The sequence below is a fragment of the Toxotes jaculatrix genome, chromosome 7 (assembly GCF_017976425.1).
Source record: "Toxotes jaculatrix isolate fToxJac2 chromosome 7, fToxJac2.pri, whole genome shotgun sequence".
NCBI lineage: Eukaryota > Metazoa > Chordata > Actinopteri > Toxotidae > Toxotes > Toxotes jaculatrix.
Genome location: NC_054400.1, coordinates 12,567,676 through 12,587,458, shown reverse-complemented (window position 1 = coordinate 12,587,458; position 19,783 = coordinate 12,567,676). Strand labels below are relative to the sequence as shown.

At 39.3% G+C, this 19,783-nt stretch overlaps 1 protein-coding gene across 1 annotated transcript; it reads right to left on the bottom strand.

The window, feature by feature from the left end:
* Window positions 1-11,846: 11,846 nt before the first annotated feature.
* ndc80 (NDC80 kinetochore complex component) lies at window positions 11,847-19,020 on the bottom strand. The gene is made up of 17 exons (XM_041042411.1): window positions 18,921-19,020; window positions 18,366-18,464; window positions 18,002-18,085; window positions 17,366-17,492; window positions 16,917-17,089; window positions 16,601-16,703; window positions 16,341-16,430; window positions 15,978-16,071; window positions 15,716-15,816; window positions 15,328-15,472; window positions 14,589-14,794; window positions 14,091-14,240; window positions 13,768-13,857; window positions 13,580-13,672; window positions 13,291-13,421; window positions 12,935-13,037; window positions 11,847-12,554 (listed from the first exon to the last, which is right to left on the bottom strand). Exons 1-17 carry the CDS (start codon window positions 18,926-18,928, stop codon window positions 12,426-12,428), a joined length of 1,926 nt encoding a protein of 641 aa, XP_040898345.1. The 5' UTR covers window positions 18,929-19,020; the 3' UTR covers window positions 11,847-12,425.
* Between the last annotated feature and the right edge of the window lie 763 nt (window positions 19,021-19,783).

Sequence of the window (19,783 nt, the reverse complement as noted above, 5' to 3'; positions counted from 1 at the left end):
TATCACTTTAACTTGACAAAAAAAGGTAAGGGGGGAATGAATGGCAGCAAAAATTAATCAATCATTGTACTTCTGTCACTTTTTGTGTAAAAGAGGGAGAGGAACAATAGAGCACTAGGTCTGAAAACTATCCTTTAAGAAATGAGAGAAAACATGAAAGGATGAATATAATCTGATGTTATCAAATGACAGGAACAGGCATTAAATACAAGAGAGTATAGGATATCTATACCCACAATACTGTATATTAGCTATAGTATAAGAAAAGAAGGAAGGTGAGACTGACAGTGAGGGATGGATGAAAGACAAGTGTTAAAAGATTTTACAATATAAAGAAAACAACATGGAAGAATGAGCACTGAAGTTAAGAGCTAAAGTATAAAGTACGTTGTTAAAAGAGGTCAATGAGAAGGCAGTCTTATTAAAAGGTGGCAAATATCCAGAGAAGACAATGATGTAGGAGAACATGAGAGGAGAAGTCTTGCTTAACTAATGCGTGTGGTCGATATCTGATCCATATCCTGCGCTCTCACATTTCACAGCCGTTCCTCCGCCTGTTTCCTGAACTGTGAGCCAGCACAGCCTGGTTCAGCAACTATAGGGCAAAAGCGCCCTTATCATTTTTAAAAATATAACTTATAATAATTATAAACAACAATCTATGGTTGTCTGTGATACAGTTTACAAACAGAGATCATAGACCAGTCGGGCTCAGACCTGGTGATTAATACAGTTTGACAGTTGGGGCTTCATTGGTAGGCATGTTTAGCTCCACAGCTCTGTTCTTGGGGCGGGGGGGGCGGGGGGGGGCATTGCTAAGAGACCTGAAGTCATGAAGAAGTTTATGTTCCTGTGCTTGAAATCTTGATCTACTGAATGAGCCAATCACCATGGTAACATTTTAATCTGAGCTTCCTTGCTCTTTGGTCAGCTTAAAAATGCAGTAGGCTACACAGAGTGAGTCAACTCTTTCCACAGCCATTACTTCTTCTACTCATTATTCTAATGAACCAGTCAAAAAGCCTAACGCATAAATATTTTTAAAACACATAACACACACATAAGAGGTTGGCCCAGTTGAACATTTTTCTAAGTTGTCCATGACATTGACATGACATTACTGGCACCACTGCGAAAAAAGTTTGTCAGGTTTAGCTGCTGACACCAGAGGAAATCATTAGCACTAACCTGTAGTCAAAGGATAGTGTCATTAGTCAGATGAGTCTTCTGCTCTTTTGTTCACAGTGTCAGAGGAGCTTGTAATGAAGGATAATGTTCCACTGGAGTGTAATACAACACAACTGTTGGCAGTTAAGGGGATGGTGCTCCAAACAGATTCTAAACACTGGTAGAACTGTACACGTTGACACATTGATGTTACGTTTTGAGATATTTGCCTCTGACCCTGTGTCAAAACCTTGGTAAATAAAATCATTTTGAAATTTGTAAAATCTGCAAAATCTATTCTGTAGTTTGGGTGAACGGATCCTTTAAATCAAAGCTCGAAACATCCCACCAACTTGTGGTGTAAAACCGAAAATAGCATTAGATAAAAGCTTAAAATGCAACTAAATTAAAATACTAAAATGCATACCATATAACAAGATGAAAGCTTTATATTTATATTTATTAGATGAAACATTATATGGATATTTTCCATGTGGATAGTTTTATTGAGTAACGGCTCAAAGTCCTTTTGTAGTAATTACTGAGGGTAAAAGAGGGCAGATGAAGTTCATTTTTCCCATGATTTCCAAACCAATCTGGTGACACTGCAGTTAAAAGTCGACCTCTGACTTTCAGGATAAAAGCCAACTTCCTTTGCATCTCAGCTCTCCGGGTTCATAATGGTTTACATTATAAGAAGTTCTCCGTGGTAGCTCTAATTCTCATCATTCAGTTCAAATCAGTGACCAGCTTGTTTACAAGAGGAAGCAATTGCGGGCAGAGCCTTGCCTGCCACTATTGTGCCAGCTGGTGTGAGAAAAGATACAAATGATGACCTAAATGTAATCACGGTTATATCAAACATGTCATGGGTCTTCGTGAGAGTTTCGTCAAACCACAAGAAGCTCTTTGAGCCACTGCTCTGTCTCAGACTATATCATGAGTCAACTGCAAAGACAGCCACAGAAGGAGAAAGGAGAGGCGTCCCAGATGAGAACAGTCCAACTACCAGTTCAAGACGTAGCATGACAACATAATACTGAAGCTGTCTTTTTGCCGTTTTTAAGATCAAAAGAATCTCCAAGATCTGTTATCGTCTTATATTCACAATTGATAAAAGTAAAAGCCCGAATGTCATAAACAAAAATACAAAAGTAGGGGAGTAGTTTCATGTTTTGGCACCGAAGCTATGCTTCATTAAAATACAGAGTAAGAAGTCTAAAGAAAACACTAGTATTTTTGTGATTTATACAAGAAACAGGCCCTTCGACGCGCTTCACCCTGAGTGCCATAGTTTAAGAAACACTGCTGCGCTGTCATCGGACTGGCTGCAACACAAAGCAGAGGCAGAGGGGATTAACATGGAGCTGTAACCGCACTGCACTGATCATCTTCAACTGGCCTATCGCCAAACCTCCAGTCTGGACCACCAGCCGCAGGCTCCCCACTCATCACTATTACCACACACACACACATAGACACGTGTTATCAGTCATCTCTGTAGTGAACTGCAATAAGCACTGATTCAACTGATGGCCAGTGAAAGGGAGAGAGGGGACAGTCACCACCATCGTCTAACGCTGTAACATCAGTCGTGTAATGTGAGAAAACCCTCTGTTTTCAAAAAGTCAGCTTCCTCAGAAAATGTTTTGAATTTTGCTGGGGTTCAACTTTTTTTTGTAGCGATGAAATATAACACAAGAGGATCAAAAGAAACAGGGCACCTGAGATACTTCTGCAACTTACAATACATATGCTGTATATTTATATGTTTGTTTTGTATGTATGTGTAGATATGATGCAGGCCTGACCCAGCTCAGATACAAACAAACCTTTGGTAGATACAGTATATTAACGTATGACTGATTAGTGCTGCAGAGGGAAGTGGCGAAGGGTGTGAATGTAATACAATCACCTGCGTGTTGGTGTGTGAGAGGTGTTAGCTCAGATGGTTAAATATTCAGTTGAAACCTGAGAATGTGTGTTACAGTGTTCTGCCTCTGCCTCACACCTGTGGTACATCAGATGTGTGTGAATGTATTCATAAAAGCAAGGGTAAATCTGTTTTTAGGAGTGGTGTGACAGACAAGTGGGCCATTTCACTTTGGTTTTATTGTAAAACATTTGCCATTTTTACTTTTCTTAAGCCAGAAATTGCTTGTGAAATTGCAGTTAACAGTTTTAGCTTTACAGTTTATTTTAGGTCAAAGTCAGATCAAATACTCCATATTATCAGGGGGAAAAAAATCTTTCTGAATCAATGCTAAATAACACAGAGAAGGCAAAGCTGAAGATTTATAGACAGAATGAAGGACAGGCTGGTTGATGACGTGATTTTCTGTCCAATTCTGTGTATGTCGTTCGGGTATGATGATGAAAAACAGCTCGCAGGCAGACCGGACAGTAGCCCTGCTGGAGTGGAAAACTGTCTGCTCCAATGTGACACACTACATCAAGCAAAGACGCAGCTGCTGAGATGGGGTGACGGCCTGTTTGAAAGGCGTGTGATCGTGAATGACACTGCCCCACACACACACACACACACACACACACACACACACACACACACACACACACACACACACACACACACACACCAACACAAGCACAAAGATGTTCTGTCTGACCAGCTTTTCACCAGCAAAGATTTACGTCAGAGGCATGATGAAAATTGTATTGTTGATGTGAACAGTATACTGTCATGTGACTATAGGCTGATAAATTACATGTAAAGCTCTGTGACATTTTTACTTGTCACGATAATTAACAAAGTTTTGTCTGAGAATTTCTACCTCTGATTTTTTTTGAACATGGTCAGAAAAAATATCAGATCTTGTGTGTTTGTTTACGCACCCATTCCTGCATACTCAATCATGTGTATAACAGCATTTTTGATGAATTTTTCTCAAACATAAACAAGATTAAGGCAGACAGACAAATAATACACAAATCAAGTTTATTGGTATTGTGGTTGGGTCATATTAAACCCAAACTTTAAACAGCTGTAGCAGCCAGTGTATTTTCTGCAAAATAATTAAGATTTCAGGCCTTTAATCATGTTATTTGCTCCATCCATAAGGGCCCTGTGTCACTTAGCATAAAACACATGAATTTTGGGGGTTACATGACAACATACTACAGCTGTTCCCTCTGGGGTTATAAAGGTTATAAATGTTACAAAATGTACATAGCATACATTGTCAATACATCAGTGTGCATTCCTCTCATCGTTTACACATATGGCATTAAAGCACCTCTGCTACGCTGAGGTACAGAGTGGAACTGCTCTAATCTCCTTTGTAAACACAGTAGTGGTGTGTGTGTGTGTCTAAGACCCCAGGAGGCAAACCAGACTCCAACTCACCATTCATCCTCCCCTCATGAGGAAAAGGCAGACCTCCCTTTATCCCTTTCTCGCTCCTCACTATCCCACCATCCTCCTTGTGTCCTTCACCACCTCCCACATCTCTACATATCCTGCCACCTTTCCCCTCTCCCTCATGTCCCCCTGTGTTTTGATGTCCCTTAGTTTAATCCATTAATGTCTCCAGCCCTCTGTCCTTCTGTTTTCTTGTTCTCTTGTACCCTCTGTGCATAAACGCAGGACTTGGCCTGCAGTCTACAGCCTCCTGTGTTTGTGTGTAAATCTACTTCTGTGTGTCTGTATATTCCCTGGTGTTAAAGGGAGGAACCTCTCACTTCCTCCATAAACACCTCAGTGGTATGCAAAGGATCTGAAGCGAGAGCCTCTGACTCCTTCACCCTCTGTAACTGCAATTATGCCTTGTAAATAACAAACATCAAAAGTTACCAAAACATCTTCAGTAATCCTCAGCTGCATTCATACACTTGCACTGCAGCTCTGAACTTTTCTAGACATTACCCAGAGGAGCTGTTTGTGTGATCGCAAATGGCCGAATCAGTTTAACCAGACATGAACCGGACTGCACTCCAAAGAATTCACAGCAAGCCAGTGGGAGTGTTGATGGGACCTGCTTCTCCAGACTTTGAGTTCATAAATGAAAATAGCTTTGGTTAAACAAACAAGTGGTTTAATATGGGACCCCTTGTTTAAAACGTGTATTTGTGTTATGTTCTGTTGTCCATTTATGTAGAATATTTGTTGGCCATCTAGATTTTATTTCATGACATTTACTTGTAAATTACAGTATTGTGTGTATTATTGTTTACACTAAATTGTAATTGTGGTCATGTTTATGTTTTGCTTCCTGCATTTAATTACTGTGTTATTGAGATTTATCAGCTACTAAATCAAAGTTGTATGAACACCTTTCTACTTAACTCTTTGCTCTCTATCTGGAAAGGCGCTGCAAAAGATCATAAATTTGTTAAACATAACTTGGATATTAAGTCCCATATTACATAGGTTGATTTTAGCTTCTAACTGATAATATGGCACTCATACACACAAACAGTCATATTGTGTTCTTATCTTCTAAGAGAAACCACATCAATGCTCTAAACTCGAGCCAAATGGAAAGAACAACACTGCAGTGTGCCAGCAATTGACATACCACCGAACCATGTGCACATACATAAATCTACTGCTCATCAGGATGCTAAAACAATATGGCCTTCCCAACCATGTTAGCCAGAATTCCTATGTGATAGCTGCAGCACTGCACAAGTGTCCTCATCTTTGTCCTTTCAGGAAAATTCCCAGCATGAAGTCAAAAAGGATGGGATTATTTTAAGTTAGAAAACAAGCTCCACACCTCAGTGAAATCTAAATATTTAAGCTAAGTTTCACTGTTTACAACCATGTTTCGATGAAAGAAGCAGGAGAGATGTTGCAGGGGAGGATGTTTGCAAGGTGACGTGCAGAAAGATCATGAGCCGGATCCTGGGTCACAACATTGAGATTAGACGTACAGATCAGGCCTCTGATACACAGGGGACATGAGAAACTGAAAGAAAAAAAAACTGAAGAAAAGCATACATTCCATGGAAAAACACATTGGATACTCATGTAAAGCAACGCATTACACCTTAGCAGCCAGCTGACATATAAATACAATGAAAAAATACAGTTATTGCAGTTATTAGCTCCTGATCGAATCAAAACATTAGTGCATAAGATGCCAGAAATACCTATACAAGTATTTACAAGCCTCTGATCCCCTAACAGACATCTGTTTCCCCCCTAAGGTGAATGGACCCTGAAATGAATCCTACTAAGCCAGAAAATGACTCACAGAGCTAAAGCAGGGAGCAAACAGTTCAAACCTCTGACTCACAGCCCCTTTATAACCCTTCTATGACCTTTCATAGTCTAGAATGACCTTCTAATGACCCCTCATAGTGCCTTAATAACCCCCATGCAGGCCTGAGTGAGCACAGACAGAACTGATGGAAATTTGATATCTCATGCTCTGTTGCCCTGTAATTCACTCATACTCATTGTCTAGCTCTGACAAAAATCCACATGCAAGTATGATCTGTTCACAAGCATGCATCATGCAGACACATCGTGTAACACACACTCACACAGACACACAGTGGCTGCTGTCTAACTGTTGCACCTTTGAAGGCTACTTTTCACTGTGATCCAACAAAGAGTTAGAAAGAAGAAGGGGGAGAGTAACATGGCATGTTTATTTGCCCTTTGATTCATTTAAGTTGTGCCATATGGCGGAAAGTGCCCTGCGCCACTGTGAAGCAGACACATTTTTTTTTAAACAGAGATTACCAGAACAGGAAATAAAACATTGACCTCTGTAATGTTTCTGCCATGCTTTAACCTTTGCGGTACACAGAACAACAGTAACAGTTTAAAGAAAAACAACTCCTCTCCTCTCTGGACGGAAAGACAAAATCCCTACCACGGGCTACTTTGGGCCAAATATAGAGCTTATAACTTATTATTCTATTATGGTTTATGTAGCTTCTGTTCCACCCTGAGGCTATGTTTCGTCCAGCTCCAACAAAATGTTTACTTTAGGGACAATAAAGTTAAAGTTGAAGCTGAAGAAATATAGAGGAATTTGTCTTTAAATTAAAATGAGCTAAATAATGAGGGTATACCACAAAACATGCTGTACTCCCTAGAAAAATCAAAGTAGGTTTTCAGCTGTTTTTCGCTCAACATGACTGTGGCATCACTGTGGGACACATTTTCTGTCTTGTTTTCTGCCTAAATCTGTGGTGGATCTTCCATACTGTGAATCTTGTGGATAAATTGTCCTGACACAAAAGAATAACATTTGAGAAACTGTTATGTTTCATGCCTTAGCTGAATTATGAGCGAGCTGAAATGGAAAAACCTGCTGTGTGTAAACCGGTCACTCACTGAATCTATTATTCAACAAAAGATACCCTGATTACAGCACTTCACACAGAGACTGAACACACAGGAAACTGTCAACATGTGCTGAAGTCACACAGGAAGCTGCCATAATGTCAACAAAGCACACTGTCTTCAAAGGATCCATAACAAGAAGGAGGCACAGGAGAGGTGGGGGAGTCCACGGAAAAAGCTGTAACACACACACACTTGTGATGACAGAGAGTAGACACTTTATTCTACTCTGCAGAAGACTTGAATGAATGGCTGCTTGCACTGTCCAGCTTTTTTTTGTGACACTGTCTCTATTTTCTCAGTGCCAGTCTTCTCTCACATCCCCATCCACATGTTGTTATAAGAGTTATACCAAAAAGAGCATGACAAAGTGAGCTTGCATAAATTTGTTTCTTGTATTATGTTTGCATATATCTGTCTGTTTATGGCCATTAATATTTTCTTATTTTCAAATCAGGGCAGACAAGGAGTCGTTGCCCATTCTCCAGCACACAAAGAATAAACTGACCTTAATCAAGACTACTGCTGTGAACCCTGCACAAGATGCATTACAGATCAGCTCAAACAGGCACTTTGCAAAAAGCAAATGTTAAACCATGCATTTGACAGCCACAGCTGTCATGTTTCTGTAATTGTTTGTGCTATTGTTGTTAATGACTGAACTGAAGTCGAAATGTCAACAGCTGTCTGTCCGGTGCCACTACATAGTTTTACCAAATCTGAATCTTATTACAACAGTTGCATCATTTCTGTGCATGTTTGCCACACAGCTATAGCACAAGTTGATTTGTCTTCTAAATCTGGACACAATTAGCTGCTGGAACAGATATTCAAAATGCCAGAACTACTCATCATGTAGGTCTAAGGAAGATGGATTTCAGCTGCACAGTGGTGTTTTGACAGGTAGGTGGGAGAAAGAAAATAGGAGAACATGGACATACGAGAAAGAGCTCTCTCTCTCCTTATCTTCCCCTTTCTCTCTGCCCCCCATTTCCCACATCTGTAGAACAGATTATTCTAGTAGCGGATGGGTGAGATTAACCCCTAATAAGACTCCACATTAACACCTCGCTACTCTACTGTGTCTGCCTGTCTCTGTTATGACGAATTAGCTGCTGAAAGCCTTGTGGTACACGGCAAAGCAACAACACACACCTTCTTCGGGTCAAGGAGCAGGCAAGAAGATAACCTTTGAATTTTGGCTCTGTTTTTACATCTTGGGTTTTTTTCTAAACATCTGAGTCCCTGTCTCATGTGCACTCCACACCATCACATACCCTGCTCACTTACAGCTCCCTTCTATTAGAGGCCCCGTAAGAGGTACACACACACACACACACACACACACACCCACACACACAAAATCCCTTGAAGAGTTAAGCCTTTGCCCTCAACCAGGTCATATTGACTTCTCTTGTGTGAGAGCAGGAACATACAGTGTATTAAGAATTCATGGTGCATGTCTTTGAATGCAATGATCCATGATTAAATAGGTCCTCATAGGCCGAGGGCCACAAGCAACACAGCACAACACACACACACACACTCAGGTAATAACAACACACCATGTGAGCTTGGAAACAGGCAAAAATACAAATAGAAACACAAGTTTCTGCAGAAATAAGCACGCAAAATCCTGCACAAGGAGTCACACACATACACATTTAGGCCACCATGCACATGCTGCTGCTACAAAGATATACAAATCATGACATTCATTTCCTCACACATGCAAGGACACGCACACACACAGCCTTAAGTCTTGTAAAATTTCTTTTATGGATGCCACCTGTCCATATGGGATCTGATAAACACACCAAGGTCTGTCGTGTTTAGTTGAATTAAGTCTCTGAAGCTGTTAACACATGGCACTGGCCTTCCTCCTTTCTTTCACTTCCTGCACAGCTCCATCCCCTCTCTTCAGCCACCTCACCCAACACACACAGACACAGGGTTCAAGGTTGTCTCTGGTAGTAGTGGAAGTAATCCATCACATTTTCATTCCCTCTCTCCATGGAGTCCTTCAAAATCACCTCATCTCTCCTCGTCACATCTGCCAAAAACCTTTCTCTCACGCTTGCAGCACTGACAATTTTCAAATGTTCCCCCTGTGAAAACTTCTCAGACTTTACTATATTGACATGAGTTGGACTTTTTGGGTTTGACCACTCAAATCTCAGGATGACATTTCAGCCTTGCTTTAAACACTTTTGAAAAGGAAACACTGCAGATCTGTGGTGGTGATTGTCAAGAATTAATTTGTGGATTGCAGCCAATGACAGTTTTAAGAACAGATTATTTTCCCAATCAGTTGATTAGTTGTTTATTAGTTGTTTCTTTAAGAAATGTCAGTTTCATAGCTCCCAAAGTGACAACTTCAGCGTCCTGTTTTTTTCCGGCCAACTGTCCAAATCCCAAAGATATTCAGTTTACAGTGACATGAAGGAGAGAAAAATAGCACTGGCATTTTTCCTTGATAAATGACTCAAACAATTGATTATCATAATAGTTAATGGTCTATTTTTACAAATTGAATAATGAATTAATTGACTAGTCATTTGAGCTTTAAAGTGATGTACTTTCCTATTCATAAACTAGCCATCATTCTACTTCATTTGCTTCTAATTCGGTTGGTAATTTCCCCACTATATTTCCCAGAATACTTTTCAGCAGGCTAAAAGAGCAACAAATCCTTGTCCAGAGAAAAAGTATCAGACACTAATTCCAGAAAATATACCTACTTTTCTCAACAGTTGCAGAAAAGGTATGGTCGTTTAATGAAGAATCAAAGCAATGTGAAGCTCTGAGTTCTTGTTTAGGAATTTCAATGTCAGAACACACACACATATGTGTGTGTGTGTTCTGGCGTGTGTGCACATTGTAGAAGATTACTACATAATTTTAACAACAGAACTGGAAAAAGTGGAAAAAGATGCTGTATTGTGAAGTCATATTTCAGCCTCACTGCATCCAACAAGTACTGTACAGTTGTATTAGAAAGAAGACATCTATATCTGAAAAAGATCTCGATGCTGGATCAAGGCCGATGTAACAGGAAACAGAAAGATTTAAAGTTACTCAAAACATTTTTTTTTTGAAAACCAAAATTGCAGTTTGAATTGTATACAGATTGCCACAGGGTCTCTGGATAGAATCTCTGGAAGGGATATAAATGTAAAAAAAAGAAAAAAATAATAATACTGGAGGCCAAGCATGCAAAGCTCATTGGAAACAGGTACAATGAGCTATGTTGACAGTGACTGGAGAAAACATTGTGGAGAGATATGGTCCACTTCCTGTTTGTGTCGTCACTGCCAGCTTTGTCTCAACCAAACGATTTGCAATAAATGCTCCTGCCAGAGGAGCAGAAAACATTCACTCCTAAAATAAATGTTTCATTTACTAATGAGCCAGTCAGTTTTATGGGTTTTGGCTGATATGTGGAACTTAAATGCTCTAATGTGCTTGGTAAAAATAGGACAAATGAGACTGACACAAATGGAAACTATGCCTGTTGTTTCTTTGTTAACCAGTGCTTGCCTGAGCTAATATCTAACTGAATTTTTCAAGTCTAGAAGATTATTTCATATTATCAAGAATGGATCAGCAATAAATAAGAAGCAAAGCGTGTTTCTGAAAAAATGTAAAATATCAGTAAATTAAATAGCTCAAACTTATCAATTTATAGTCCTGTAAATGTAAAAATCCAGCTAAATTTGGCCTGATGATTTAGCAGGAGCATTGTTTTGAAGGAATGTTAAGTCCTTTAATTTCATTGGCTAACTTTTTACAATTGGTGGTACTGGCCATCCCATTGCAATCAAGCACACAAGAGTGTACAAAACTAACGGAAAGCCAGGGCAGTCAGGGCTTTCTCTGGCCAAGAAAGTGTTAAACTAAAAGCCTTGTGGTTGAACATAATTTTTAAATGTCTGATATTTGGACAAACCAGGCCGAACCACTGAAAAAAAAACTTCAGGGCTGATTTTGCAACATTAGTCAACAGTTCAGACATTTGTAAAGAAAAGTTCCCAGAGTAAAAGTGAGGGAAGGTGAATCCATAAATAAAAGCAGCTCAGGTCAGAGCTGACAAGCTCTTGAAAACAAACTGTTGTGAGTACTGTTATTCTGTCTGTCCACAGATGATATGCTTCATTTGACTTCATCTGCTTTAAACTAACATTAAAAAAAACATCACAAAAGAGTCACGTTTTTCTTTTTTCAACCAGCCAACAAGCCATCTGAACAGTTTTAGCATCCAGTGGTGTGTGCTGCCTTCTAGTGGCTTCAACACAACTGTGTAAAGACGGTGAGCAATAGCAATGAGGAAAGACTGATGATGCATCTTGAAGAGCAGCCACACATACAAACCAAGAAAGGCTTTACAAACAATATACTGAGCAAACACTTTCAACACTATTTTTTTTCTGGTATGGATTACAACAATCTCACAACGAAAAAAACAGAAATGCTTTCTGCAAGCCCTTCTCCCCTGGTGACTTGTTGGCTTTTATTAAGCAATTTTAAACAGAAATTGGAGAGTTTTAAGTACATTTTAGTTTTTGTATGAATGTTTATTAATAACTACAACAACAACAACAAACAGAAAAGTGTTGATAGAGAATGAGACAACACACACAACGCACATGAAAATTTGGATTCTGTGAATACCAGATGACTAAATGGACATCCATTCCAACTTAAAAGCCTCCATCTTGATACAAACACTTTGTATTTACAATGTACCTGTGATGGTAAAAACACACTGCTGTTGTAATTTTGTCTAAGGTTATAAGTCATACAATACATTTCCAAAACTTGTTAAGAACACATTAACAAAAATCTGATTAAGTATTTACTTTGTTTTTTCCAAGAGAAGAAAAAAACTGAAAACACAGTCCCTGAAATGACCCAGAGACCTCCGTCCTGCTGTTTCTCTTTACAAACTGTTTGCCTTGGACTTGAAGCTCTTCAAAGTTTCCCGCATCTTCTGTATAGCAGCTGCGTCCTCTTCAACAGCCTTAGAGCAGACACGCTGCACTCTGCTGTGCAGATCCTCCAGGCATTTCTGTAGCGCACAAAGCACAAGTTGAAAAAATTAAGTTGTGGTGAAATTGAGCTGAGAACAGCCTCATCACATTTACATTGCACATTAATTTATTAGAACATGCATACAGATATATAGATTCAGATTGTTATTGTGCTTTAGAACACATAAAACACCTATTGAGCTTTAAGATATTTAGTCAATGATGTATACAATCACAGTAAAATGTTTAAAATGTTCATTTATCAGCTTGTGTTGATTGTACGAGAAAATAAGCTTGAGGCACTTAACTTGATAACACGAGTCTTTTTGGTTTCTAGTACAACAATACAGAACATTTTCCGAGATGCAGACTCTTTCTCGCAGTACAAGACACAAACACAGTGTTCCAGAAAAGTTACCTCTGTAATGGACAAATGATTAGCAGCTGTGGTAAACACAGATGCCAGGTTGTTGGCTACCGTTCGCCTCTCCTCGTTGGTCTCCTGCAGCACCAGGTGGTACCTGGAGGAGAGAGGACCACAAGTCTTTTATTCTAACACAAAGAACTAAGACTGACAGAAACGGAGACTCCAAGAATTTCAAAGCCCACGCACTAAGCCCCATTTTATGAATACATGAATAAATGAGACAGATTGATTTAATTTTTCCATTTGTCAGTGCTTTGTCTTGTAGTGGCCATAGGCAGCCAGCAGTATGAAGTAATCCCTCAGACATAAATATTGTTGATAAAGATAGAGCGCTAGTAGTCACTTACTGCTGTTGTGCTGCCTTCAACTGTTGCACTGCTTCATCATAGCCATAATTTACTTTCTTCTCCAGAAGTTTACGATGGTTTTCCACTGAATCCATCTCTGCGGCCCATTCCTGTTCCTCTCGGGCCAGCTCCTATAAAGACACAAACATAAAGGAAAACTTAAGTCAGTACATGTATGAAGCTATTGTACATTTTGTGTTACAGATGTGTTACATGAATTCATGGCACTGGCAACTATCCAACACTAATATGGCATTGTTACCATCATGGAGCAGAAGATGGACTATACCTGCATGTCAGAATCCAGCCGTTCATCCAGCTTGCGGATCTGCTCTCTCAGCTGCTTCAGATCGTTGGACTTGTCCAAAATGTTTGAATTCAACTAGAAAACACAAAGATACACAACCAGTATAAATGCCACAGTCCCATCAGACTAAGATGTGGCTGTTGCTGCCTACTGTTTGACAGTTTTGTTACCTGTTCACAAGACTCCTCCAGACTGAGGTTTGTGTTGGCTAATCGACTGTTCTCCTCCTCCACATCACTGATCAGCTTTCTCAGGAGCATCTACAACACACAGTACAGATCACAACATGTGCACAGAATACCACAATCTAGTATCACACACAGGAAAGTAACACATTTCATTAGTCTACAATGGAGCTAACTTTCAAATATAATATAAAAAGATTTATCCCTGTTAGTAAGCTAGTCTTGTTCGTACTGAACCAAAATAAAATATAAAAGACTGCTCATATATTCAAACAGGTGTGCATGCTGTGATATTAAGCCAGAAGCACCTGTATCTGTGTTTTATGCTGAACCATGCTGCTGGGTCCACATTCAAAAGGCCTGATCTCAAAATCGTGACCGCAGGCATTCTCTGCAGACAGTGGTATCAGCTTCAGTTTACGTGCCAGCTTGTGGTACTCTGTCAGCTTCAACTCCGCCTAGAATTGAGGGGAAATAACAGGACAGAAAAAACACACAAGGAGTAAATAAACAAGTATCACAGGTCATAATATGTGATATAACATCTCATATTGCCCATCTACACTGACTGTAAACCAGGTAAGCACAAAAGTACAGATAAACAGTATCATAAGTTTCTGAAATTATAAAGTTAGGCATTTTCCATTTAAATCTTCATCCATTTGGTATTCTGAAAGAGAGTGATATTGAGACAGAGACTGCTATATGGTTTCAGAAAATCCTATGATTCATGTGTCATGTGCTCCATTACTAAGTGGGTCTATCCCTGCTAGTCTTTGCTTACATACTACATGTACATACAGTACCTTCTCTTTCACTTTGGCCAGAGCAATCTCTTCATTCCACTTGTGCTGTTCAGCATCTTCAAGGGACTTGTTGAGACTGGAGATGGTCTGTTGGAGTTCTCTCTTCTCCCTGTTGATCCTCTCTACATCAGCTGGAGTAAACTTCTGGTTCTGCAGGAGGCGCTGCAGTTCATCTCGCTCATGTTTTAGAGACTCCAGGTGACTGACTGCAAAATAACAGAGGTGGAGAAACATGATGTATAGAAAATCACATCCAATCCTCAGCTCTGATTGGAAAGAGACACTCAAAGCTATTAAAGAAGACTCAGAAAAAACACTTGTAACCACAGAACAGTTTATTTAAGCACCTGGGTGACCATGTGCTACTTTGAACCTGAGTGCTGTTTAGTTACTACTGAAGAACTATGTTGCTCAGTGGGAGCTCTTTTTTTGCACTGAGTGTTTGCTGGGTGACAGCAAGAGACTAAATATTAGCACTTTGTGCTGTTAGCAGTTTTAAAGATGCTGTAAAGTATAGTCTCTGCTGGCTTATTAACAATAGGAATGTTGAATGAGAAAAAAAAGGAAGTTTGTAATTCCAGTTACTTCTACAATATTAATTAGCACAGACATCTTCATGGAAACTATTCAGATCCCGACATCATTAGATGATGTCAGGGATCATCAGGATCCAGTGCATCCTGCCAAAGAACTGGCTGCCTGACAGGGTCAGATGGAACCCTTTATTCCCTGTGTTTACCAGTGGTCTCCAGCTCATCATTCAATTCTGAGGCTTTGTTCTCCAGGTTGGCTTTAAAGGACTCCAGACTGCTTCGATAACTCTGGAGTTTCTTGAGGTCTGCCTGCAGCTTCACCTTTTCCATCCTCTTGGTCATTAGACGGTCCTGTCCAGGAGAAGGAGAGGGAAAATTGTCTGATTTATTGCTGCTCACCCTACAGATGTTTCATGTTACTGATATAACTCTTACTGTTCAAAGACTGATGCACAGCTTCAAAATTTTCACTCTTTCCACTTAGAATTAATGCTGTACAATTGCCCTCACAGTATATAATAAATGGTAATGGAAATACCAAGTCCTTATCTAATCTGTATGTGTGGGCATGTGTCAATATAAAAGGCTTCTGACCGTCTGGCTCTCCTTCTCCAGTTGCTCGACCTCATCACTGAGTATTCTGTGCTTCTCCTCCATTGAGGCCAGCAGGGCTTCGTCAACATTGTACAGCTTCTCTGTGAAGACACACACACCACACACTCACTCCTTGTTGATTTGATGGGACTCCTTCAATTTTTCACATATAAATTGAAACTAACAATTGAACATTACACTCAAATATACAACAAAACATTCACTATTAGAAACCAATTTCTGAAAGAGAAGCTGTGCTTACTGAGTTTAGTGAGGAATGTTTCATCCTCATTCTCAAATGTATCATCACCCTGCATGAACTTGGAGTATGTCTCAGCTGAGTAATCCAGAAAGAGCTGCACATGAAGGAAGTGAATGAGAAGATTAAAAACTACAACCACAAAAAACACACAAATGTTTAGATTTAGACAAAATAAAAGTAGCAGTAAAATCTTCAGTACTGTTGAGGATGTTGGCTCTGGTCAGCAACCCAGACAGAGAACACATGAATAGCTTTATAATTTACTGTATCAGTAAGAAAACACAAACTGTTAATAACCATTACACAAGAAAGCATGGATTGAGTGTTTATGCCTCATAGTGCTGTTTAAAGAAGTCACAGTACCTTATTATACTCAGCCCCTTCCTCAATATTGTCACTGTCTTCACAGAAGTCACTGAACAGCAGCTCCTGCTTACTCAGACTCCAGTTGATCTGACACAGAATAAGCACACACACATATAAAACACCTGGTCTTCGTTAATTTCTTTAAACTAAAATTACATTTTTTTTTGTTGCATTCTACATCACATTCAAATAAACACTGGGTTCAGATAAAAACGGTCCAGTGAATTTCCTATTAAAAAGTGTTGTTTGCTTCTCACCTTGACGTTATCAATTAGCCACATGAGAGCACCAAGGGCCTGAGGCCAGGTATGAGGAGCTCCAACAGAATACATCGAACACTTGGAGAGGACAAATGGATACCTTAAACCAGTAAGAAGGAGAGAAATTAACACAGAGACAGTCAGCAATGTTTCTTAAACTATAGAAGAGGAATCAACATGAACTGCCTTTTGAATACACATAGCTGGGCCCCCAAGTGATCAAAATATGCACTTATGACTGTAGGGATACTAAATGAAACAAAGAAAAAGTGCATAATAATGTACACAATACTTAATAATAAACTAAATTTACCTCAGGGCTTTTAAGATTGCTGGAACCTCCTCCTCAACTTTTGAGTTTGGCATCTCAAAGGTTGGGTCTAGCTGGCGGTAGATAAACTCAAACATCTTCACAAATTCCTTGGTAGAGGGAGATTGGAGAGTCTTGGCCGACAAAGTGCCTGGGTAACCCTGCTCTGTCAAGAACTAAGAAGATATAAGACAGACAATCAGGCTGCACAGAACCATGGACTCTCCCTCTTACTGACCAACACATATCCACCTATACTATTTGGCTTTCCAGTAGTGCTCAGCAGTTCCATAACATGAGGTGTATGTTGCTGTCTGCTCTGAGTTCTGCTCTGAAATTCAAAGCCTTTGATATGGCACAGTGGATTTAATGTATTTAAGGTGTAGCAAAGTTAAAACAAACATTTTTATGTGTATACATGTTACACAGTGTGTGAAATAAAGTGTTTTTACCTCATGCAGCTGTCTGATACACTGCTGAACATAGGATTTATCATGCAGAGGTCTGGCATCTTTGATCTTCTCAGTTCCTCCAAACCCTGACATGGTGCTGTTGCGAGGCATGCTGGCGCCACTAGTTCTGCATTATTAACATACCACGAAAATATCAAATATAAATTTTGTTAATTGTAATTAAAGAAAAACTTACAACTTCAATTCATTTGAATCTTAATAACTGCACTGTGGAAATACATTAATAAAAAAGCAAAAGACACACTCATATGATTGATAATGTATGGTGCAGCACACTCAACTCTCTTCTGATTTATTCATTTCAGTGCCTTTTACAGCATTAATTCTGTTAAGTTTCTCATTTGTAACTGTGTCTGTGACACAGGTTTGGATCAAGTAAAAGACTAAAGGCTCAGTCAGCTGAGGTTTTCAGAGATTAGGTATTATTTATGTACAGAAATTTACTCCTACACTGTGTAAAGCAAAGACTACATTTTTATTACTTACTTTATTTCACCACAGACTGTACTCGTACAGTCATTTTACTTATGTACTATACATATACTGTATGTTCTCAATCTTTAATTTGCTCTCTGTCATTACATTACATATGTTTCTGAGACATTATTTACATACCGGGCACCAAAGAAGCTGGTCCGCCTCTCAGAGGTCACAGACTGTGGTTTGGGTATGCTGAGCTTTCCAAACGAAGGCTGTTTACTATAAAGAAATGTCAAAAAAAACTGTGAGCAAATGTTGTAGACCCAACTAACCTGCCTTAACATACAATTTTGAATACATTCCCTTATTATTAGTAGTTAAGTAATTAAGTGTATAATTCCTAAGTGGGTGTGGTTCATATTATGTTATACCAAGTTCAAATTTACCTAGTACAAGAGTGGACTCAGTACATGATATAGAAAAGCAGTATCTTCGCGGACTAACGGTAACGACTGTATTAAATTTGCTTTAAAAAACGAAAAAGTTATTTTAAACCAACCTCTGAGGCGTTGTGTACACCATGCTCATCCGGTTGCTGTCTTGCACTCGCATCGGCAACTCCGATGGTCTGCTGCCTGTTGCTCGACTCATCCTTCCACTGGAAACACGTTATTACAAAAAAAGGAACAAATATCATTTATTTACGTTACTCTACTGAAATGATTGTTGCGATACTATTGGCTACATTTAAAATGGATGGTAGTAGATACAGCCAAAGCCAGCTAACGTAAAGTGACAGAATCTTAGTGTATGTAATACAGCTAAGCTAGCTAACTAGCGTTGTAACCATTGTTGTCGTTTGGCGACATAACTAGTCAGAATTAAACATGCCGAATTAGTTATATGGTAGCTAAATCTAATAATGGTCGGTAGGAGGTAAACTAAACGTAAAGTAATTATTACGGTTGGTAACGGAAGCTAACGTCAGCGTTAGGGCGACCCTTTCTTAGCCAAGTTACCAAAACCATCGCATTTAGTCAGAATGTTATTTGCTAATCATTTTCGGTGGTACACGATGACTTTTAAGAGGTTTTCTAGCGAATTTAAGACGTACCGCTCCATATTTCGTAGGTGTAAACCTAATGTTTACAAAATGAATCGAACGGCCGAAGAGCGGTGCAAACGGCAAAACCGCCAAAACAATACAAAATACCGGATGGCGGTGACATCACCAAACTACGGCAAGCCGTTTGCCCCAAGAATGCTTCGTTTACGCTCTGCACAAGCGATCTAATTTGTTCACATTGCCATCCATACGTTTTCCCTCGCCCTTTACCCTAACCTTAACCATTATAAATATATGCAAAACTCTAACCTTAACCTAATTCTAACCCTGCCCCTAAAACCAAACAGCCCTTTGAAGTTGTGGGGACAGGCCAAAATGTCCTCACAAGGACAACTTTGAATCAAAATCTGTCCATACAGCTATACAAAGATACATAGACACACCCGCACACACAGTCATTATAAAGGACAAAGTGGAGGACGATGATTCCAAGATTACACTTATGTTTGGCATGTAAAAACGCTTAAGTCATATTTGTAATTTTTATGTGATCTAAAAAATAAATGAGGGGAAAAACAGGGTGTTTACTTCACTCACTGAATGGCCCAAATAGAAGATTTAAAATGTTTGGTAAGTCCTCTGGCAAAGTACAGTATTTTTCTGTTTCATCAAGCTATGACTGTAATAATCCTGTGTCCAACAGATATGTCACAAATGATTATATTGTTTTATATACTAAATATGGAATATTCAATGAAACAACATATGAAGCAACATTTGCAGTTGTTGTTGTTGTTGAGCATAATGATACACCTAAGGGCACAGAACAGAATAACTCAAATACTCTAGAAACAATAAAACCACAAATTATGACCAAACTTGTGGTTTTGTTTCTTTTGACAACCATTTTG